General features: G+C 43.1%; 1 protein-coding gene and 1 long non-coding RNA gene across 2 annotated transcripts in view; one reads left to right on the forward strand and one right to left on the reverse strand.

Moving 5' to 3' along the window:
• LOC125746073 (multiple C2 and transmembrane domain-containing protein 1-like) overlaps positions 1-24,790 on the reverse strand; it is a 130,137-nt gene that overhangs the window by 88,699 nt on the left and 16,648 nt on the right. Inside the window, 1 exon segment of the mRNA XM_049019684.1 lies at positions 30-144. Within this exon segment, the coding sequence (XP_048875641.1) occupies positions 30-144 (115 nt within the window).
• Positions 9,209-23,324, forward strand: LOC125746078 (uncharacterized). Its single transcript, XR_007398844.1, has 3 exons — positions 9,209-9,512; positions 9,590-9,744; positions 22,889-23,324. It is a non-coding gene; the product is annotated as an uncharacterized LOC125746078 (long non-coding RNA).

A 24,790-nucleotide genomic window follows, 5' to 3' on the forward strand; every position in this document is an offset into this window, starting at 1 on the left:
GGCCCCGCCCCCCCCCCCAGGTTGCTTACCCCCTCTGTCCCTCACAGCGAGGTTGCTCCCGCTCTTCAGCACGATGTCCAGCTGGTACATTACTGGATTGGCGAGGAGAAGCTCAGCATTACTTGGCCTGGCGGCCTCAGCGCCCTGCAGGCAGAGCAGACAGAGGGTGAGTCACACAGCTCCACTGGGTAATCCCTCCTCACGGAATAAACATTTTAAATATCCCTCGATGTCTCTGTGTTCCCTCTTATTTCATTTAGCTTCTGTATTTTGTCCTACACCCTCTAGTAAAAAAAGGAGCCTCACATATAACAATATATATGGCTCGAGTCGCACGGGTGATTTAGTCAGCAGCTACATTTTGATGTAACACCGCCATTTCAACAGAAGAGGAATTATTTGCAATGCAGCAATAGTAATAAACCGATAGCTCCAAGCGTGTGACTGGGTTGGGGGGGCGGGGGGGGGGGGACTGCCACAAAGTCATCAAGAAAGACAGAAGACTGAGCAGAAGGCTGTGTTAAAAGTGGAACACTGCGTTTGTTCATGCAATACATTTTATGTCTATTGGGTTCTGCTGTCTAGAGGAGATTCAGTTTCATAGGAGGGAGAGTCATTAACTAAGCAACACTGCGCTAGATATGAAAAAGCAGCCAGTTGTAGCTTTATTATATTTTTGCACATCAGTGAATACAGATGAATATTTTACTAGCTAGTACATTGGATGAGTGAATAGCACCTCCATCACTGGGGTTGCCAGTCCTGTCCCTGCTCTCCGAGTGGGGTTGCCAGTCCTGTCCCTGCTCTCCGAGTGGGGTTGCCAGTACTGTCCCTGCTCTCGGAGTGGGGTTGGCAACCCTGTCCCCGCTCTTCAAGTGAGGTTGCCAGTCCTGTCCCTGCTCTCCGAGTGGGGTTGCCAGTCCTGCCCCTGCTCTTCGAGTGAGGTTGCCAGTCCTGTCCCTGCTCTCTGTGTGTGACACCCTGGCTACTGTGATGCGTGTTCCTCCCACAGTCCAAAAACATGCAGTCATGCAAAGTGGCTTCTGTAAAATTCACCAAACCATCTGCTTGCTAATTACTGAAACACACCAGAATCTCAAAAAAATATTGATATCACCATTCTGTACAACAGATGCATTTGCATGAAAATTAATTATAGATGACTTTATAAGGAACCAACTAATGCAAAAGGGTCAGTTGACATGCGATGTATGTAAATTGCACATGGTGTGTGCGCGCTCTACAACGGACGGGTATCTAATTCAGGGCATCCCCTGCCTAATGCCCTGTACTTCCTGGATGGGCTCCAAATGCAAATCTGTATAAGCAGATAGAAGATGATGAATGGATGTTACCCTCACACAATTCAGGTGAGTAACCTTGCTGGAACTTAAACCTTTAACCTTCAGGTTATAAACCTAGATCTCTAAGCATGTCGATATTGTCAGGGTCGGTGTTGTGCCACCTGACCCTCCATTTGGTCCTCAGGCATCGCTGGCCGGCCTGCTTCTCCCCTTCCTCTCTGTCAGCCCTAGTGTGTCGTTCCGGCTCCCTGGACTGCCCATAGCCCCAGGGGTTAAGTGTGCAGGTCAGAGAGTGTGAAAGCACTGGTCACGGGTTTGACGCTGGCTAGAGGCTTCATCGGTTTATTTGTGTTTATTGGATTTTTGTTCCCCGGTGTATATTTTCTATTTTAGTTTTCTTGTCCTAGGTTTGCCCTGCTTGTGTTCTGTTCTGGTTCTGCTTTAATTATCCTTGCGTTGTATCCCTAGTGTGGGGTTTGGGTTTTCTAGTTTTGGTGTCCGTTTAGTTCCCTAGCTGAGTGCTTCTTAGTGCTAGTTAACTCCACCTGATGCTTGTTGCCCCAAGTCTCGCTGATTGGTTGTGTTGGTTATGTTCCACTCCTGCTTCCTTGGTAGCCCGGTTATCTATGTATTGCATAACCCACTCTGTTCTGTAGTCTGTCACTGTAGTTGTTGCAGTGTGTTTGTGGTTATGTTATCCTTTCCTTTCCTTTCTATCTCTAGTTCTGTTGCTCGGTTACATTGGAGGCATATTTATGGTTCTGTTTATGTCTGCAGTTCAGTCTGGTTGGTTTCCTGTTTGTTTTCACCCCTCATGGTCTTTTTGTTTAGGTGCTTTGACGTATTTTGACTTCTAAAGAACCGTTTACAGGTAACATGACTTAGGAGACGTAAGTCGGTGTCTCTGCGGAGTCTTGGATCATGGACATTTTGTCAAGTACTAGGACTGTGTGTCAGACACAATAATATTGGCCAAGCGAATTTGATCCTTTTTGTTTTACATCCCAGGGAAGATGCTTTCTTGGCTCTCCCTGTCAGGATCGGTGCCTGTCTGGCCCTGTCCCATGTGTGTTCTCTCTATTTTGGCCAGTGGTTGTTGTGACCCTCTCATTTAGCATCACCCTAGTGTGTTTCCCTGCTCCCGTAACTGAACAGGCTAAGAGGTTAGCCACAATCCCAACATCCTTCCTGTTGTGGGTTCAAGGCTGCTCAGTTACCAGCCTCCACTAATTATTTAACTTTTTATGCTTTCTTAGTTCACCAGTTGTTTATTTTAGTTAGTTCTTTGTTTTCCTACCTGTTCCCTGTCTGTTTGGTTTTCCTCTGTGTTTGGACTTTTTGTGTAACTTTATTATTCCGTAACTGCTCCTCATTCACCTGCCTTTTGTTAGCCTTGTTATCAGTGTATTTAAGTGCCTGAATTTGTTCTGTTCCTTAGTCACTCACTGTGGTTTGTTTCCCAGTCTTGCTCCCAGTTATGCACTTTTCCCTGATTTTGTTGTTTGTTGCATCTCTTATTGTTCACCTTCTTTGACTAGTGTAGTTAGTTCTCATTTTTCCTGTTTTGTTTTTGACCCCTCATGGTCCCTTTCTTTTCCGGTTCCCCCTTCGTGTTCATCCGTCTGTCGTCTGCCGCTCCATCAATCATCCCTCTGTTGCTGTTGCCATGCCCTGTTGTAACATTTCCAACTTTTGGATAGTTTTAGTGGCACCTGCCTTGACAATTTTATCCCTTATTCAGCTGAATATTTTTACTCAAAGAGCTCAAGGTAACAACTGTTCCATCTCAAAAGCTGTTAACTTCCCAGGTTTTCACCCATAACCAGTCTGCCAGACGCTGCCCCAAAAATAACTGGCACAGACCAGAGTACTATTAAAGGCGGGACGTTATTCCTGGCTTGGTTTATGTCGTCTAAGCATAAATAATCAAAAATCCTTGTTTGTTTTGACTTCAACTTTGACATAATTTTGTAATGGTTATATGTGTAAAAATATAATCTCGATTATGTCCAGAGCCCAGACACAAACTCACTGAAGAGCTATATTCACATTTTCATGTATACATCAGAAGGTCCTTATTACGCTCTGTGCACCCTGGTCCCTGAGGTGCACCTGAGAAGGAACCCTCACAGATACCCTGAGGGACACACTGAGAAGGTAGAGGGCTGCCCGGCTCCGTGTCACACAGCCAAGGAGAAACCTGGGATACCTCCTTCCACAAGTCGACGGGCCCTCCAATAATCTGATAATGAGGTTGGCCACCTGGAACATCTGGTACCGGATCACGAGGAAGAAGTTCTGGCAGTGGACTGCCCCCGCCCACATGTGCTACATGCTAGGCTGCAATCTGCGGACTTGAGGTGGTTCCACTGCATATTGCTAAAACATATTTCCTACAGCCGTTCTCATACTTTTACCAGAGAGTGGGCCACTGGCAACTCTTCCTCCACTAAAACATCCTCTGCTCATTAATGCATTTATTTCATTAATTTCTTCTAGGATAATCCTTACATTTAGCTTAAGTTATCTGGTTAACGAAGAAATCTTGGGGGGGTTACATGAAGTAAGATTCCTCAGTTAGCTGGGTTAACATAACTTTGTGGCGGATTTACCATAATGTACCTAACTTTGGTCAGATGGCTGGAGCGAGATTTTAAATTCGAGTCCAGTCTGCGCACACATGTGCACAAACTTACAAGTATGTAACAGTTTTATTACCTTGCAAATAGTCGGTAGGATTTGCAAACTATTCCAACGCTCTTGATTTAGCTCATTTTAATTTTATAATGGAATAATATAGATTTGCCGTAAGATTTCTTGAATGAGTCTGAGAGTCTGAAAGCACGAGTGTCACGGCAGACGCATGAGAGCTGTCGATCCTGCCGAACAGCATGCGTTTTGGGTAAGTGGAGAAAACTAAACTATACGCTAACATTAGATGAAAAGTAGGCAGAGCATCAGTCTCAGCGCTGCTGAGTTGCTGCAAACGATTTCACACACATCAAATAACAAATTAAAATGACTGCAGGACCAAGTAAGAAGCTGAAAACTTACCACTTCCATACTGAGGGGGAGGAAGTTTTTCCCCAGTTTCTCTTACTCTAAATGCGCCTCTTTGATCAGCCAAATGAGCATCGCTATTCCGGAAAAAGGAAACCCTTCACAAAATCTACAGCGTCGATTACCCTCCAAACGGCGAGATTGGAAGAAAAAAAGGTGAAAGAACTGAAATCTCAGCGGTCACTTTTTACAGCCGAACTCAAAAGCAAAGGCAGCCGCCGAAGCATGACTCTGGGTCAGTCCTATTATAGGCTAGTTACACAGAAAAAAGAGGCATTTGTCAAGGCTGCAGGCTTAGAGTTTTAGGAACAAACCTGCACTAGTGTCCACCATTAAATCCGTTCGCGGTGTCGTGAGAGCTGCTGATCTGATGCAGCAGCTCAGAAAGGACATAACAGGCTGTGGGTGTTTCTCACTCCAGCTAGATGAGTCAACAGACCTAACTGATACAGCACAATTATGTATCTTTATTAGGATGGTGTTTAAAGACTCGACGGCGGAACAGGAATGGGGAGGGGACATTTTTCACACATTTAAGGACTTTAGTTGAGAGAACACAGCTGCCAACGTCTAAGTGTCAATCAGCAGTGGTGGGGCACCTGCACAGTGAGCCATTCCAACAGATTCGTAGCTAAATGCAAAGAAGAGGACTTCAAACAGCAAACTATATGTGCAGAAATTAAAGAGGTCATGGATGGACATAGAGCAGATTCAAAATGTCAGGTCACACACTGACAGACACTTACAAGCCTTTGTCGTACTTGAGCCGATTGTCACTTTCAGGATATTTCCATTTGGAGATGACACTGACGTTGATTCACTGGCTTCTGAAATCAGATCACTGTATCACCTGCTGGGTAGTGGTTGCACATGGAAGAACAGGCCAGATCTGGCAGACCCAAATAACATTGTGCCAAGTCCCACAAAGCAGGGCTTCTTATTTTCGGTTGACTGTGAATATTTTGTTCACCAAAATGAATCGTGAATGTACTCCTATAAGGACAGTTGCATGATATGAAAAATTAACTGTAGCGAGGTTAGATATGGAGGTTGGGGATGAGGAAGGAGTGGTGATTAGATAGGGGAGAGGTAGGAATGGCGCCATCCACAGGCACATTGTTGTCACTGTCTGTCAGCTTCTTTGCCATTTGTATGCATGCTTTAAGATAAACTAGCGACTCAATAAATATACAAGTATATTTCCAAATTTAGAATGCTAATATAACAACTTTTTGCTTGTTTGTCAGTGTCTAGTGCTATTTTCACAAATTTGGTATCTGGTACATTATACAGATTTACACGTACCCCCCTTGGTGTCAGTAAGGCAGTTTTTTGCCAGAAAATCATGACAGAGTCTGTTGATATCTGTATGATATTGCGTGGTAGTTACTTAGTATACACCTTTAGTATATAAGACACAGTTTTTGCTGTTATGTTATGGGAAATATTAGTCATAGTTCAAATCAGAAAGTCATAAAAAGAATATAAACATTTATACATGTAAAGAATATAAATAATAGAAATGACATTTTAAGATTTGGAAACCACGGCATACACAAGGAATGAATTGCCTAACTGGTAGGAAATTGGTAGTAAATTGGCACATATGCTCGTACGTGGAAAGTGCAATAAATCAATTGGTTGTGTCACAATTAGGATTCACAGCATTTGGCTAAAAACACGTTTATTTGCTTTTATATTTCCAGTGAATCCATCAAGTAATTCTAGAAGTTGTAGAGGTTTGGGGTGTGGGGGGAGTAGGGATTAGATGGGAGAAAAGGTGGCAGTGTTGTCCAGGGAATGCACTGGTGTTGTTCCAACAACATCATATCTAGTGTCTGCCTGTGTTCAGCGTTCAACAGGTGTACAGCATAACTGCCTATATGAAACACCATTGGCTTACCTTCGCAAACCCTGAAACGTTCCCTCAGAGGATGACAGCTCAGGCAAGATCAGTACCAGTGATGTTATGGACCAAATAATCTGCATGCTAATGACTGAAACACAGCAGAATCTCTTAAATGAAAAGCTGATCATCGCCATGCCGCACAGGAGATACATTGCCATGGGTTTTTCTTACCTAGTCATCTATAATTAATCACCTAACCTAGGTTGACCGAAAGGGTCAGTTGACATAAGATGTGTGTGAATAATTCAAGTACATTTGCAAGAGTATAAATAATGTAAATCAGTTACATTAGCCCCTGGACCCTGACCAGGACAAGCAGTTGGAAGATGAATGGACATTAGTGAATTACATAGAAAGTATTTACCATTTTACCAAGACTATACATGAATTAATAAATCAGATTGCTTGAAAATAAACTATGGTCTTCATATTTACCTAGTAATTAGTGTATGTGGCAACAGCAGATCACTTACTTGTTGAACAAATCCAATGACTGTCTCTGCCTCTGAACCAACCATACACACATACGTCCTAAAACTAAGAGGCACGGAATACAGACTCACAGCCAATTTGCTCCCTGTATCCCTTCAGCTGCTTTATACTTCTTCATGCATCACTTCCTGTCTGCCCTTCATCAACCCTCAGCAGTTCAGTTCTGTCATCTCAGCCAGGGGCCCTTATCCATCAGACGTGGGGTCAACCTCAGGCTCACCTGCCGTGACAGGCTCCCCCCCCCCCTCCCCCGGGCCCCCGTAGCGCTGCCACTTGAGGGAGGCCCTAAGCCATCCGGGGGAAGCGTTTCCTCCTCTCACTCTGCCATTTCCCGTTCTACCCCAGTGCGATGACAAAGAAGCATGTCCTACCAAGGAGATCCATTCTATACTTGGATACCCAGTAGGGCTGGGTGACATGGACCAAAAATCATATCTCAGCATTTTTAGACAGAAAAGCAGTACATGACATGTATCTCAGCATTTTTTATTAAGTGGAATAAATATTCACTTGTTAAAACCGCATGTAGAGCTTGGTGACAACGAAACACAAATACAGTCTTTGCTTCCCTGTTTGCAAACACGTCTATATGCAGTATGTACATTTTCTTTATTCCAAACAGAAGCCACAAAATAAAGACAAATAAACGACGCGTACACCTGAGTTGGGGCTATAACATAAAAGCGTTTCACTCCTCCATGTCCATCAACAGACGCTTTATTCACTTTATGACATTGCTCTCAAAACAGGCTCCGCTCTACACACCTATCATTTCTGTTATTGAAAGGATAAAGCAAGTGATGTTGTTTGATGAAGTTTGGACCAAAGCCTCAGCTCAAGTGGCTAAACAATAGGGGTAAGTGGGAAATCAGTTCAGTTACAAATCCGAATTCTTCAAGGTAGTGATAAAAATGAATTATTAAAAATCAATTTAATCGTGGATTACCGTAATTATTTTGGCCACATCTGATGCTTCTAATATATTTCCCCAGTTGCCAGATTGTGATGAGTGATGTTGAGATGCAGTCGTCTGGCACCATGCCATCATGAATAAGCAAGAGTATGAATTAGCATGAATGAGACTTTTCCGGTACCATCTCAATTTAAATCCAGAGCTGGTCAAACTCCACATTGCAAAGTAATCAGACATGAGTTCAGATAGCTGTTTTGGTTCGTGATTGGGTGCAATTTCAGTACCGCAGGGAAACAGAATTAGTTTTGACCTGCAAACAAACATGTTTGAACTGCAAACACAATATAAGAACACCTATATAAACACCTAAGAGACGCTCATTTATACAGTAGAAATAAAAGTTAAAAAAGAAGACTGCATCATAACAATCATAATGAAGTCAATCCCATGTTATCTACTACCGAGTAGTCGCATATCAGTAGAGATAAACACCCCAGTAACCTTAGTTATTTTTTTTTTTAGCCTGGATTGAATTTCCTGGCAAACGGTCCTCAATATCACAGGGAGACTAGCTTGCAGAGGCTGATTCGGTCGTGCTCTGGGAATACACACTCTCAAATGAGTTTCAAGTAACATATACTAGTTCGGCATTACGACACTAACAGACAACCTTCTCTTATCAAGTACTCTCTCTCTCTGGTGTTCATGGAATTTATTGGGAAACCAAAATGTTCCCAAACTAGTCATTTACGTGACATGAGAGGTTCTTCGGGCTCTCTAGCACTATCCATAACTAACAGTCACAATGTGTTCTATGCTGAACATCTAATTTCACTTTTTATTTTAATTTCAATTTCAATTTAATTAAATTTTAATTTCACTTGAAGGGGAAAAAATGCATTTAATCGTTTCACTGAAACGAAAGTTATGTAACAGAACACAGCATCTTCAGCAGAAATGATTAAAAAAAAGATTCTGGGAAAACATATCGACATAATATTGATTGAGGAATTCCCTACCAATTTCCACCCCTACTAGACGATGTATGTTTTTTTTTACATTTAAGAGTGTTTTATATGTTGCTTGGTTCACCTTCCCAACATAAGCCAATAATCTTGCCCGATTAAACCCTCCGATCCTCATGCCTTACGGATCTGTTTGCCGTACAAATCACGAAGTGTTTATGTATTAATTCAGATGGCAAAGGGAGCGTTTCAGAAGTAAGGAGGGAATGACACCAAAGTAAGGTGGTAGCAACTTAGTCAACGTGAATTTGTGGTGGAAACTACTCTGGACCAAAACAAGTCTTATGAAATTACAGATACTTAAATTACTTATTCTTTACATCTCTGTTTATTTAGAATGCATCACAACTCAAGTATTGAGTTATAAGTTTAAGCAGCAATATAATAGATGACTCAGCATGTATTGTCATGTTGTTCATATAACTAAATAAATAAGCATTGTTAGTCACACGGACACTCCCACTCCCATCACGAATTCTTCTCCTTCATCACCGCCGGAGGCAAGGCCACGCAGCACCCATGCCATGTGGGGAAGCCCAATTTAAGAGGCTGCTAAACACAGACACCACAGCAGGAGAAAATCCATCCGCCAGAACTGGGATTTCTCACACTACCTGTGTCTAAGGCTCACTTTGGTATCCCTGGCTCTACTTTTCCTTAGGAACAGTCCTTGGGTCTTCAGACCTGGAATCAGGAAAAGCTTCCTGTTGCGCTGCTAGAAAAATTAAATCGATGTGTTTTATTCAGCAGGTGAATTGGAGACAAAGCCAATCAACATGAAACAATATGCAAGGAGAAAATCTCATGAGGTAAACTGTCATGTAGAGGGAAGGGCGATCCACTGGCAATCATCCCTGACTGAAATGCTTTCCCATCACATTAAGAGACTGGAAGTCTGAAACAGGGGCTACAAGACAAGTGGCTGCCCTAAGACCTGACCCTGTCTGCTGTGCCTCATCCAGAGGATGGCCCCCGAGAGAATGAGGTCATCTTCACCTACCTACATCGATGTTACATAGACCTGCGGTTCATACTTTCAAAGTAAGTCAAGAAGTGCTTTGTGCAATATTTTATTAAAACCATAAGAATGGAAAAAACAACAAATTACGTCAATTAACTATTTATTAGGTCTGCAGTTTTAAGTACAAATCCCATTATCAGGTTTCAGCTGAAGATCTGCTGTTGTGTCCAAGTCATTTTTGCAAGTTGCAGAAGTAATGTCCGGAAGTTACAATGCCCAGGGCCACGGAGGAGATACAACTTATTCCCCCTGACACTTGTACTGTAACCTGTTTACTACACCCATCGAGGGTCTGTGGGGGGGGATGGTAAAAATCACTTAATGTTACGGAAAAATCAAGACAATTAATCAAACTTTAATTTGATCGCTAAACAAAATAATTGAGCATTCAATAAATGCATGATATTTCCAATGAGTCGATGAGTAATTGGGTTAAATAATTGTGATTTGGATATTGACCAAAATAATCGTGATTATGATTCTTGCAATAATCAAGCAGCCGTAGTGAAGGACACCGTGTCCCGTAGCTGGGGTTTTGCCCGTAGCTTATCAGTTTAATTGCTGGCCTGATTAAGCCATGCTGGCTGTAATAATGCAGCTTAGATCCTCAGTCTCTGCTCCTCAGAAAGGACGTCCTCTTATTATAAAAGAGCAGTACTGCACAAGTCTTCTACTGAGATTTTCTTTAAGTGAAAACATCTCAATAAAAGGAGACAACTGCAAACTATAGCTGTAAAAACCATGTGAGGCAGGAACCATGCAAACCTCTTTGAATCATTAGGTTTAGATATAACTGCTCAGTTATACAGAATACCGTCTGAAAGAACTAACACACCCGGAAGAGTAATATAACAGAATTCTTTCTCACTTCAGCAAAGACCGTGACAAGAAAGCCACCAGCTAATTCTGAGGGATTGATTCTTCACTCTCTACCCTTTAAATAGTCTGTCTCTTACTTAAAAAGTTGGTATTACACAAACAATTTAAACTGTTAACCGGCAAAGATCTACAGAAGCAGTTTGTCCAGTCATACGCTTGGATATACAATGTTAAATTTTAAATCTACTTATTGATCAGTCTAATTAGACTGCTGCAGTGTGTACGATTAGCAATGCTATCTGTGTCAAAAACAATAATTTGACTATGCCATCCAAACGAGTGATAGTCACAATGTGTTTTGACTCCCTTAACTCTCCCACTCTTCAAACCACACCGAAGAGATAAGAGAAACTGGACACTATGTAGACATGGAGTATATGAGAAGCTTGCTTAAAAAGTACTAAGTGTTTTTTTAAGTGAGCTCCCTCAGATGCTTTGTCCAACCTGACCTACATTTGAGAGATGAAGGTCAGACAGTATCCCTGGGGCAACGTGCACCAACATGTAAATAACCTAAAAATGGAACCAAAAAAATCTGGTACATGTTCATTTATGTTACTGCGGGCTTCCAGCAACTTTACTCCACGGGCCAAAAACATTCGGTCTACTTGAATTCGGTGTTTGGTTTCAGAAGGAGCTAATTACTCCAGCAGATTTCCACCAATATAGAATCATATGGAGCCCAAGGAAGGACAGGGACGTAGGTGTGCGGGTGTTAGTGAATGATGTGTGATGTGATGGGTTGGTTCCCAGTCCTGATTGGTTCCCCGCCCTGCACCCATAGTCTCTGGGATAGGCTCCAGACCCTCAGCATCCAATAGGATAAACCGGTACAGAAAATAAATGGACGGATTGACAGACCAGCCTTTGCAAGTTCTGTAGTGAAGGCATCTCCTGCTTCGGGCTGAACTATCAACGTTTAGACGTGCTTTGATATGACTGGCTATGGAATATAAACGGTCCAATCGTTGTTCATGGCACCAAAATGACAGGAAATCATAAATAAATAAAATCAGTAGGCTAAGGAAGTAGTGAGTGCACTTAGGGTAAAATAACAGAGTAACAGTATTGTTACAGGACTATATACATGCGTAAGTCTAGTGATTCTCAAAAAAGAGCAAATTCTGGAAAACAAAAAAAATGTTTTCCAAACTTTAGTTACAGTAACAAGAGTATTTGTGGTTCATTACTTTGCACACATGCAACTCACTCACACATCTACCATTCACACAAGTCGCTAATGTCTGTTTGGTCATAAAATCCTTTAGTAACAAATCATTACACTACCTGCCTGTCACACTACTTACATTTTACTTTTTTTCATTTTTCGCATAATTTTTCACTATTAAACATTCATCGCTAGTAAATGCAAAAATAACTGTATAAAGGCATGTTTATTACCTCAGTAACTGACAGGCAGTACAGTAGGTGTTTAAGGTGTTCTTTATTGTGCTTAAATAGGTTTTGAATGTTAGTGATCTTCTGGTAGATTAATTTGGGTTTTACGGCTGGACTTGGAACTATTAGTTTTGCCTTTAAGGAATAATGGAAATATTCCAGACTTCATGCTGCTTCTGAGAAACAATTAGTCTCAGAAAAGGGGGTGTATCGCTTCAGCACGAGGAAATGACAGAGGAGCTGTAATTGGAGGTACCCAAGGAAGCTTTTAGACAGCAGCATGTGGAGCAGCGTAATGCAGGGCACCCCCCAAGTGGGCGCAGAAAGTGCCGGCAGATCAGCAGGCGCTAAAGAGCGCTGAGCGTATCGCGGGGAAGTGGGGGGCACGGCCCGAAGTAAAGGAGAAAGGAGGCTTTGAGCAGACTGGGGAAAAAGCAAGTCAGGTGATGGTTCACTGCAAAAATAGCGACAAAGAAGAATCACGTTCTGTGACTTTCTGCATGTCGGCAGGATTTATCACAGGGATTCGCTCATCTTGGTTCATCATCCGGTGCCGCGCTCAGCCTCTTGGCAGTATAATGAATGACTTTTTTTTTGCAATTATGGAGTTTATGAGAAGACAGATATGCAGCATTTGTTTCTCGAAGTATAAAGTACAAAGTACTTTTGAACTGGTCTGGTGTCCAGCGCACCTTTTCTGTTTCACTTCATTTATTTATTTATTTTGGACTTTTGTTTGGTTTTCAGTACCTGACAGAAACGAAAAAACAAAGAAAAAACGTAAAACCCTCGTATTACTGCCGGCAGACGCACAGCAGCATCCAGACCAGCAGCTACAAGGACAGTTTCTACCCACAAGCCATCGGGCTACGGAACTGCTGAAATACTGAATACTGAACATTTGCAGATTCACCAGAATTACTGAACCGCCCCCCCCCCCCCCCCCCCCCCCCCAGAACTCCGCTCCACCTACCTACACTTACTATGAATCTACAGTCACTTTTAAATACAGCTATTTTAGACTTATGTAACACATGTGAAAATGTATATGCTCATAGACACACTAAACCCACTTGCACTCCAGTCACTTTATAAGCATTGCAAATGGCAAACACTGTTTGTCTATAATGCAGCTTTTTACTGTTTTTTTATTACTTTATTATTTTTAATTTTTATTACTGTTATTTTACTAGTTCTACTATTTAATACTTATGTTTTTACTCTAATTATATGTTAAGTGATACTTTACCGTGCAATATTTTTGAGATACGCTGAGCCCAAGAATTCCATTACTGGTAATGAGGTTCCGTTTTTAAATGTATATGACATTAAAACTTGAAACTTGATTTCCAATAATAGTGTCAAGTCAAAAGCAGCATATATATCCAACCCTGGTAATTATGGCCCAAGATCCCACTCAGATCGATTGTCACTCCCCGTTTTGTAAAAGGAAATTACCTTCGCCACCGCAAGACTTAAAATGCGTCACGACATCGACTGTGAAACTAATTCTGACTGCAGGTTCAGAGCTGGTTTTATGGAGAATCCGGTCTTTCTCCCTTTAACATCCATGTAGGCATTCATTAAAAGGCTATTTCCTTTCGCAAAGAACCCGCATATAAAGCTGTACTCTGAGAATGACACAGGCATTGTGGGTTATGCTGTCCATTAGAGTTCGCTGAGACGTAGCCCTCCGATCCTGAGTCCCCCGGGAATCCTGTGGTCTCCTTAGCCGCACGGTAATGAATACTGATGCAGGGACCAATACTTCAGTGTTGAAACTTCACTACACCAAAGTTTAATACAGTATCGACCATCCAGTAACAGCATTGTTTACAAATCTTTCTTTTTCGCGATGGTGCTCGCAAATATTCTATCAGACACCTACAATTTATTTGCGCGCTTTCTGCACTTACGAATCGCAAACTTAGCCACAATAACAACTCCTGTGATTTGAAATCCGTGAAAGTGATATAATTTATGAATAGTTAAGAGTAGTTTAAATATTTATCTTTTTTACTTGTATAAGGTAGATAAATTTTAAATTCGTGTATTTTAAGATTATAGCCCTTTAATTTTGTAATAAATCTAATATTGTATAAATCCAGTCCAACTTGTGTAGTGGTATTTGCCTATTAAATTATACACTTAGATTTACAGATTAATAGTTATCATTTAAAAATAATTACCATTACTATATTTAAAAATTGTTTAGTCATGAAAAATATTTTGCGTTCTTTGGGTAGTAATGAATGAAATCATCCTTTATTTGCCATTTGCACAAGTACAAACACATATACCCTGGAATGGGCCTCTCTGCCTGGCGTCTTGCTCTCCATGAGACAAGCAGGCACACATCCAGGTGAGAGTGAGCTTGGGGGTCACTGCACACTGCACACCTAGCGCTGGGGGTGAAGGGCCTTGGTCCAGGACCCACAGACACGTCGGTGTCCCGGGGAGGTTAGAACCAGCGACCAGTTCAGACTGGAGTTATTCTGTCTTTCACATACTGCAAACTCTGCAAAATGACTGGCGATAGTAATAGCGATATGTAACAGCGTCTTTCACCGTCTCAGTCACAGCCCAGGGGCGGGAAACAAACAACCTACCGTAACACCTGGTTATGGAGAGTTTGCAACATGCATAGTAATCCTGCCTCCATTTGCTGGCAGTCGGGACTCATTAGGCTGTTATGGGATCAAATGAATAATGGTTACATTTCTAAACGCATGGCTTTTAAATCATATCCAATGGGTGATTAAATCTCAACTATTGCCGTAGCTGTCTAAACAGGGTAAATTAATATGCTAATTTATGCCAGCTCTACACTGCACACAGGGAAGCACTCCAGAGAGCAACGAACAGCCAAATGTTACACTCTGAAACAGCCAGTGACTCAAAAGCAACAACGGTGTTGAGATCCTTTTGCCGTCCATCTAATCACCCACCCACAGTCTGTGTGCCTGTCCAGATATTCCTCTGCTGTGCTTCCTCAGGCCCAGATATGGCTGGAGAGGAGACTAATGAGAAGCAGTTATGTGTTAGTCAATAAACGAGCTCTCTGCCATAACAGAAATCTGCCTGTTCCTTTAACAGTGTGAGTACAAACTTCCAGAGTGACAAAAAGGTGTGAGGGGTTCCCAGGCCGTTTAAATTTAGCTCTGACCTTAATGGTGAGTCTATTTTTAACCACAGCAATATTCAACTGATTGATTGTTGGCTGCTCAGTATAGTTAATGAGAATGGTGATGTTTTATTTGAGCGCGAGAATCTGAAATTGCTCAAAAATTCATTCGCAAGCCCAGTCGTGCCCAGTTGTGTTTTCCTCCTCCAAGAATCACACCATTCCCATTGATTACATTGATTGCATTGATTATATAGCCAACGAAAGATCATGTGACAAGAAGTGGAAATGAATCTGCAGGACCAGCCTTTACAAATCGATCAGAGGTTGGTGGGGGTCCCTCCCTATATCGCTTGATGGTTTCATGTTCAGCTGGGATAGTGAATCGGAATCAGCACTGGGTTCTTTCCCAAGTTACAGAATGCTTTAGGGGTGGGGTGGACCCCCCCCCCCCCATAGGAGGCCACCAGCTTACTGTGGCCAGTAACATCAGCCGAGCTCAAGTAACAGAAGTGAAGTACGTTTGGGGGATAAAACATCTGCCAAATATTTTTGGATGCAGAAGCCAAACTTTATGATGTGAAGGCTTGGTGGTGGGGGGGAGTGGTGATGTTCACAGACCCCGGCCCTCCCCTAATAAAAACCTGAAACCCAGAACACTTCAGCCACACATTTCCAGCAGCATACCCACAGGGAACAGCCTGAACGCAATACGTAAGATACCTCACCGTTCCATCCATCTGTAAAACATGCCTGACATTTCGTAAATGGGTCCTGATAGTTCCTGTCTGTGCTCTTTCCTGCAGTCATAAGGCTGCTTGAAATACCAGAAACAATTATCAGTCTAGCACTGGAATCATCTTACACCGATTCATCAACCTGACTGCACATTTCCAAACACTTTTCCTTATGCTGTTTTTTCCAACACATAAAAATATTTTGTAACAATAATTATTCATCCACCCTTTGTCTTTACTCTGCAGTATATGGACATTTTACTAATGTTGAAGCAACTCAAAGCCTAATCTATTTTCACACGCAGTCTGAAATTTAATGGGACCGATCAATTATACCCAACGATGGAACGACGCTCCGAATCTTTTCCGTCACAAAGCCTTATTTTTCCAATGAAAAAAATCCATCAATGCCACATTATCAGTCCCAATACTATTGCGCATTTTATTTTTTATTGAATTGGCTGACTCCCACATGCAAAATCACCTGCTTTATGAAAGCAATCAGCAGGAGTAACAAACAGTGATCAATCTGCAACTCGAAGTTGGTAATGAAGTACAGCCATCAGTGACTGAGACACGTTACACCCGGCACCCCACACCACCCCAGGAAACACCTGTGAGAAATCACCAGATGGATATGATCTGGTTGATACATACGGTTCCTCCGCACGGACCCCCCTGGGGAGGAGCACACCCTCGCCTTGCAGGAGGCGCCGTCCAGCCTGCTGCTTCAGCCGAATGTTGCTGTGGTTTGAGGAGAAGCCCAGGAGCGAGCTGGCTGGCTGGGAAGCTCTCGCTCTCTCTGTTGTTGCTAGCGCGCGCACACACATCCATGCCTGTGTGCGTGTGTGTGTTCACTGCCATCCGAGGGAGAGGCTCTCCTGTGAGCTGCCCTTCTGCACTCAACTACATGTGCATGAGGCTACACACTAACGGTGATGTTTCAGGCTAAGAGGTTCCTCGTCCAGATAGTGGCAGATAGCATCAGTGGGATATGAGCTGAGCTCACCGCCTGCCAACCCCCCTTCCCCTGCCCATCCCAGGAAAATCTCCGCCCTGACCCCCCACCCCCCCCAAGTCCCCATGCCTGTGAGCACTTCGCACATACTGGAACATTTCATAACAACTCATATAATCATATAATTCTTTTCAAACTAATTACAATTGACATAAATTCTATTAATTGTGTCATAAATAGAATTTTATGCATCTAAACCTTGATCGTGTCTGTTGGCTAGAGGGATATTGTAACTGTTGTTGTATTAATTAACTTTTACTCACTTGATAACATTAGTGAGAATCATCCCCCCCAGGGTTTAGGTTCATGTACTGGTTCTGCCCCCTCGCCTCTGTAAACATGAGTCTCGTTTAACCCTTTCTCTTCCCTGTCACTCGGTGCGTCACATTGACAAAAGTGGCATAAGGCATAATAACACAGTATGGGGCGTCTGAATGTAAAGGGTTGGTGGATTCTGGTCTTGCCATAATGGGTCAACGATGGCCATCCACCAGTTCAACCATTATGGCAACAGCGGAGCTATGGGGACCTTCAGCTGGGAAAGTGGCAAAAGAAAGAAGATGAACTAGTAAATAAGGAGAGTCAGATGCGGAAAAAGGAACCAACACACCCCCTTGAGTAATCTAACACAATCTTCACACAATGATGACAGGAAGAACATCCTAACGGCAACATTTACTAGCTGTCAAAAGAGGGCTTAACATCGTCACGGTATTTTAAACTCTGGTCATGAAGTGGAAATTTCTGGAGACCATTTGACTTAATGTTAAAGGCAACGTTTCATTTCAATACTGATGAAAATGCTTTCGCACGACGAGTTTAGAATACAGATTGTTCTTAATTGGTCAGCTTGGCTTTTGCTGTTCTGGTGATTTAGCCAATGGGGGTGGAGCTGCAGTCAGGGTGGGGGCGCATCACGGGAATAGGGATGCATGAAGAACGGAAGGCAAGGCGAGCTGGAGGGACGAGAGCTTCTCAGGCGCGTAGCCACATAAAACAATAATGGGTTTTATGCAAATGAAACGGACAGCAACAGGTATGCAGACAGCTTCAGTATCTGTCAGTAGACTTTCAGAGTTCAACACGATAGATCGCTTACTGACAAGAGGAATCGCACAGACAAATGTACGCCGCGTTTGTTATTTTTCGATAGTGAGGTCAGGCAGCACCTGTAACTGTGATGTACAACACGGTTATTTCAGGGGGGCGTCACAATAGAAAAAGGTTCTCAAGTCCCTCTTACACTCTCCTGTTCAAAACACACAGCTTCCAGGAGCCAGGGGGGCGAAACTTAGCAGCTTTCCAGCAGAACAACAGGAAGTCAAAGTAAACAGAACTCGTCACAATATCCGCTACCAGTCAGACTGTGACATTTAACGGTGGTGCCTGGCAGTACTGCGTGGGCAGCGCCACTCTCCAACTGCCCTGCCTCCATTCTGAGAATTTACCAGCTTTGGGGGAGAAACAGAGACAAATGGGCACCTGTTTGCCAGTTTGTTTGCGTTCGGTACCATGCAGTCAGAGATCAATAAGCCCCCTGAATCAAGTACGGCATTAAAGAGAGATTTATTTTATTTATCTATTTATTTATTTTTGGGAGGGGGGGGGTCTCATGAATGCTACATTAACTTAGCTACTTATACAGAGTGACACCTATCAGCACCACAAAAGCATCAAGAAAAATACAAAAGACATTAGCAATCCCGACTATCCTGTCAAAGGTGTCCCCTGACTTCCTGGGATTCCTGGGATAGACCTCATGCTCCCTGTGACTCTGTACTGGGTAAGAGATTATGCAAGGGGGACGGATGGATGGATGGATGGATGGATGGATGTACCATTTGTTCAGGTGAGGGTGTCCACAGTGCCCTACCAAGGAGGTAACTACCATGCCTCTTTCTCCATGGTCACAAACTCCAGCACATTCTGGGCAATTCCTAGACATTTCCAAGTCAGCTGGGACATTTACAGGCTCCAGAAATTAATTCTGTGGGTCCTTTTCTATGGAGAGACTCTCCTCCCCTTCCTTCTTTTCCAGTGGCCTTGGGTTGTGCTGATTCTCATCCCAACTGCATGACATTTGCATCAAATCACTCAAGTATATCCCACAGGTTCTGGTCAGCTGAGGCCAAAACACAACATCATCTGCAGATAGCAGTGACATCACTTCCAGCCCCCCCCCCCCCCCCCCATTCTGGACACCCTGAAACAAAAGAGAAGACATGCTTGCCAATATGCACCATTGATGGTGGCCAACACCCCATCTAAATGGCTTCAATATTATGCCAAGGATATGGACAACTTTTAATGGATTCATACAGAGGCTGAATGGAGCCCATATTTCTACAGCACCTGAGTGATGAGCCCACAAGATGGAAACAGCATGCTGCTTCACGTTCAGCTGCTCTCCTGCTCTTCTGACCTGGGATTATTAGCTGTGCATAATGTTCACAAAATGTCCAGCTGGAACAAACGTGTAGATCTAAACTCCTCCCAGGGGATTATAGGCGTGTGGGCGGCACAGCCATGATCAGAAGGGAGCACCTGCTCCGGCCCTGAGCCAGTACAAGGAATGCCTGCCTTTCCCTCCCTGACCTAGGGGCCACTGCCAGGGGAATGCGAGGGCATTGGTACCCCCCCCCACTGACCATTAATTATCAGACACAGAGGGTTGTCTACTCATGGTGTGCTGCCTGGGGTCTTTGGGGGAGGTGTAGGCGGCAGAGCTGCAAAGGGCAGAGTCAAGCCCGATTGGCTCGTGGGGACATGGTTGCGTTCTCCTATCAGGAGAAAGATCCGTGATCACAGTCTGAGAAGTGGAAAACACCCAGCAAGGTATAACCAGCAAAGTCACAGCCATTACAGCAACACTGACCCCTGAAAAAAGTGACCAGTACCTCCGAATATCAGTATCAAAATTATACAGAGATCTTTGGATCCATTCCTTGGAAAAACAATCACCAATTATAATTACTAATAATAATGTAAAAATGTGTGGATGGTATTGCTTCTTAGGCAGGTATGAAGCAGGTCCTGAGTCAGGCAGGAGGGGGCTTGGAGTCCGTCGCTAGCAGCGGGGATACAGGCTGGAAGGGGTGGCAGTCCATCGCAAGGCACATACACATTTGTAAACTCCATACACAGTGGTGATCGGATTCAAACCCCCAAGCCAGGATATGTGAGCCAACATTCTTACACATTTAATCTTAATTTTATTATGCCAAATTATAAGAATTTGCCACTGGGATCAATAAAGTCCATCTTACTCTTAATGTTAATAAGCACAGATAAATGTAACCGTAAATTAATTCTGATGCAGGTGCAGCAAACTGCAGGACATCTAAACGCTAAACCAAGAGACATCAGTGTACGATACCCTGGTCTTGCAACAGGTGCATTATGGGACATGCGGATCTTGTTTACAGGAAAAACATGAAGCGCCCCCCCCCCCCCCCCCCGACAAGAAAGCGGCAGGGGGCTAGACGAGCATGGTGCGCTAATCAGGTAAACAAGGCCGAGGCAAACACAAGCATACAGGAGCCAACTGTCCAAGGCAGAAGAAAAGGAATATTCTAAAAAATCTACAAAAATAATCTACACAGTAATACGTTCAAAAAATGCCAAGATGAATAACAGCCCTGTATGTTTACCGGCTGGTACTCGCACCACAATATAAGGAAGGAAAGTCAGGACTAATCTGACAGTGTCACTAACCATGTAGACCAGGGGTGGCCACCCTTATGTAGACCATCCAGACAAGACCATAATTATAATATATACTGAGGGGACACTTTCCCCCCCAATATTCAGATATGCTCACAATATCCTCCCCAATATGAATTATATTTTTGGCGTAGGTTTCCCCCAATGTTGGGAAAAATACACATCAAAAGGTACTTTAGAACAAGATGCCTAATAACATAATTGTAAGTGCATCAAAATAAAGTACAAAATATAGGAGACAGTTTATGAAAATAAACCACTGCATTTTTGTATTTAAAAAATAAAAATACGAAAAATACTTTTCCAAGGGAGCATGAAGTCACTCTGCGAACCTTCTGTCTGTCGGCCTATTTGATCCATCCCTTCACCAGTCCACAGCCTCAGTTTATTACAGTAAGTGGACAGTATTTGACAGCAACTGCTTTTAGCCATAGATCCCTCTGCCTAACAAGGCGTGTCATGAATCTGACATGCGAACAGTCAACCGATCAAATCAGATCAACAGATCAGACCTGCCTGTTACATCTCAGATCCCCATATATCCGTGAGATCACCATGATAAAGGTTTCAAAAGAACCAACAGTTTAATGTTTAACCTACATTTTGTTAAAGACTCACAATTGTATAATGATTTAGTTGCTTGGTGTTTGCTAGCGGAGTACCTGCGACCCATTCATCAGCACAGAACTGATAGCAAATTTATGTAAATAAAGTTAAATAGATTGTTAATCACAAGTATAATAACAAATTATGTGTCATTCATGCGATCATATGCAAATATGTGATCCTACTAAGCATTTCAATTAGGGCCCATCAACCAAACATTTTAATTCAGTGAATATTTCAAAGCTAAATCTGCCCAGGGAGAAAAGTTGGAAACTAGCATCAATCACTCAGCAATAATATTTTAATGAAAAGAAATGTTTTATTTCTATACATCTCACAAAGTACAGGCGTAGAATATCTGCCCATTGGGTTTTTAGATGTAGACTGTCTTCACTTAAATGCAGTAGCTTTTTCTCAAGAGCAAAACATCAGGAGTATTTTCCTTTCCACATTCGTACGAAAATGAACAGCCGCAGAACACGTCCTGACATTTAGTGGCCAAAAGTGTGGAAACACTTCCAATTTTTATAGATTGCATATTCAGCTGCTGCTCCAGTTGCCTATGTAAACATCCAGTGTCTGATATTTGTAACATTCGTTGATTTTTTTATGAACATTACTGCCAAGATTCTAGTAGTGATTTTTGAAGCGTAATGCCGAAAATGCTAGTTTCCACAATTTTGCCCACCAGTGTATCCACCTCCTCAAAAGAATAACTTAATAAATGTTCGCTTAGATGGACCTCATACATCCAAAGGTCGGTACAATGACGTCTGACGCGAAATGAGTTTTCAAAACTATGCTGTGTTCGTATTCACGGGTTTAAAGAACCATCCAAACTGAGGCAGCCCGGGACCGTTGCAAGTCTGCGCTGCAGCTGAACGTGCCCCTTTAAAACAAGGCGCAGGTCGCTGATTCTTACCCATAAGCCAGTGCGGCAGTGCAGAATGCCCTGCACATATTTAGTTCATGAAATCATGTGGTTCCTTTGGCATGTGCTGAAGCCCTGCGTGATCGATCTAGTCTCTGACAGACCGGCAAAGGGCCAGGGGCGGGACAGCTTTACTGCACAAAATTAGCTTTGGCAGCAGTTTTTGCCGTGAGTAATTCTGCCATGATACATACATCACCGTTAGCAACATGCCGATTTGCTCCGGATTGACGAGGTTGAGCTAACTGTGGACCGTGAAAGTACAAGAGGCAGCATGTCTCAAGTTAATTCAGAAGGAGCTGACGGCTATAGTCTGAATGGCCTTTGACCTTTTGTGTCTCAGCTTTAGAATGCAACCTATAGATATGAATTAAATTAGGTGCACAACTGAATGTGTGAGAGAATCCTGAGAGAATCACTCTTTATCAAATGGCAAGAATGATGACAATAAGTGGTGGTAAACTATCTATTAATGAATCTATTACTTTTCTGTTTAACATGCTAGCAGATTTACCCTCCCCCCCCCCCCCAAGTATTCCTACAAAAGTTTCTTCATTGAATGTTAAGGTTTAAGGGTGAAGTATAACTTCATGGTCTATTGTAACATTATCATCGGACATTATCACTGAAAGAGCCCTACAGCTGGTCTTCAGTCCAGTGTAGCTCTTAATGAGTATAACAGCCTGATTGAATATCAGCCCAGCCTTGTTATCTGAAGCCTCCCTGTAATTAATAACTCCTCGTTCAGTGCAGGGTGGGGTGACACCCGGAAACGCAGGACACCCTGGACCCCAACCTGTCACTGGGCACAGCACACTGCAGACAAACGAGGGACAGCAGTCCACCTAAGCGACATGGTTTCGGGCTGTGGGCACAGTCCCATGCACACAGAGCCAGTGTCGGAAATCACGGCACCCGCCCCGGACGAGCGAGGTCACCCAGCAATCCACAGGACCGCCGGCCACCTCATTTTCCAGGAAGTTGAACTTAAAATGCTTCCATAATTATTTATTTATTATTTATGGTGCAGAAAGCAAAATAAATTAGTAATGGATTTCATTTAGATTCAGGTATCATTTATAAACTACTTAATTCTGCTTAACCAATATAACAATGACTGAATTATTGATTTATGTGTCGACTATATCATATTAAAATATGTATTTATTGTTATACAATCATAGATGCATTCAGACTTTTCCAATAAAGCACTGAGACGAACATGATTTTCATTGTGTGCATTACATTTGTTTGACTAGGAAGAACAGATAATTAAAGCCCATTTGGAAAGAGGCAACGAGAAGAGAGAGGGGCACTGCTGGTACAGAGTGCTTTCACTTATCATACTGTATGCACTGGTCCACAACGACAGACAAGTGAGGATCAGAGAGCAAGGAGAACCAGTCGCCAGAGCTCACAGGTCAAATCGGGATATGATTACTCTGCTGGCCACGGGATTTGAACCCATGACCTTCTGGATATAGCCATAGATCACTAACCTGCGGAGCGACATGCTGCCCCAGAGACTCCAGCAGCTATGGGAAGCTTTAGATTTTTCTGCTTTATGACAACAGCTGGAGAGGTCCGGCAGACGCATGCCGCCAGGGTTGCGGGTCTGATTCTCCATGTGCAGTTTGCATCTTCTCCCCATGTTCACGCAGGTTTTCCCCAGGGATCCCAGTTTCCCACCTGAGTCTACAAAAGGCAGGTAAACTCATACCTAAAAATTGCCCGAAGGGTGTCACCTAAGATTCCTGGGGCAGGTTCCACTCTCAGAACGCAGAGGCCCTGAATTGGATAAATAGTCATAGAGGAATGAATAGATGGATAAAAATACGCCTGAGTTGCGATGCCGATTGTCTTTGAGCTACAGAGACTCACCAGTGACAAGGGCCCATGTCCAAATCTGCTGTCGCTCCCACTAAATCCCCTCAACGCCAGGAATGTATGTTAGTTACCCTCCCTGCCCTGTCGGTAAAATGAGGGTACAGAGCTTCCTGTAAGCACCTTCCTGAGCGGCTCATCTCCATGTCCCCGCATGCATGCGCAGCTTCCTCTGCCGGCCCGTCCGCCCTCTGCAGGCTCCTGCCCCCCCCAACCCCCCAGCCTCACAAACCAGGCCTGTCTATTCTGCCCGCTCTGCCTGCCTTCAGCCGGAAGAGAGGTAGCCGCTATTACTGAGCCGGTTCGATGAGATCTCCGCCCTCGCTGGTGCACACAGTCTTATAGCAAGTATATATAGCAAAGAGATTCTTCCTTCATTGCTGCTTCAGACTCCATAAATAAAACCCTCTACCATGACATACCATGCAGCACATTTTGAATAGTAATTGAATATTGAAAAAAAGCATCATATAAAACAAATCAGCTTTATACAGCGCTACACACTCCTAGGTTTATATGTCAGCATATTTCCTCTGTGGATTTGCGTACGAATTAACTCAAAATTCAGTCAGATCAGGGCAGGTATAATAATAATAGTAATACTATCTATCTATGGTATTAATGTCTATCTACCTATGCAGATACGCATCCACGGGGGTGTGGGGGGGGGGGGTCGTTTATGCAGGGACCTGCATTCCCAAAGCCTGATATGACTGGTCCCCAGGACAAATAAGTTTTAGAAACACTGAATTAACTTACATCGACC

This window comes from Brienomyrus brachyistius, chromosome 7, assembly GCF_023856365.1.
Source record: "Brienomyrus brachyistius isolate T26 chromosome 7, BBRACH_0.4, whole genome shotgun sequence".
Lineage (NCBI taxonomy): Eukaryota > Metazoa > Chordata > Actinopteri > Osteoglossiformes > Mormyridae > Brienomyrus > Brienomyrus brachyistius.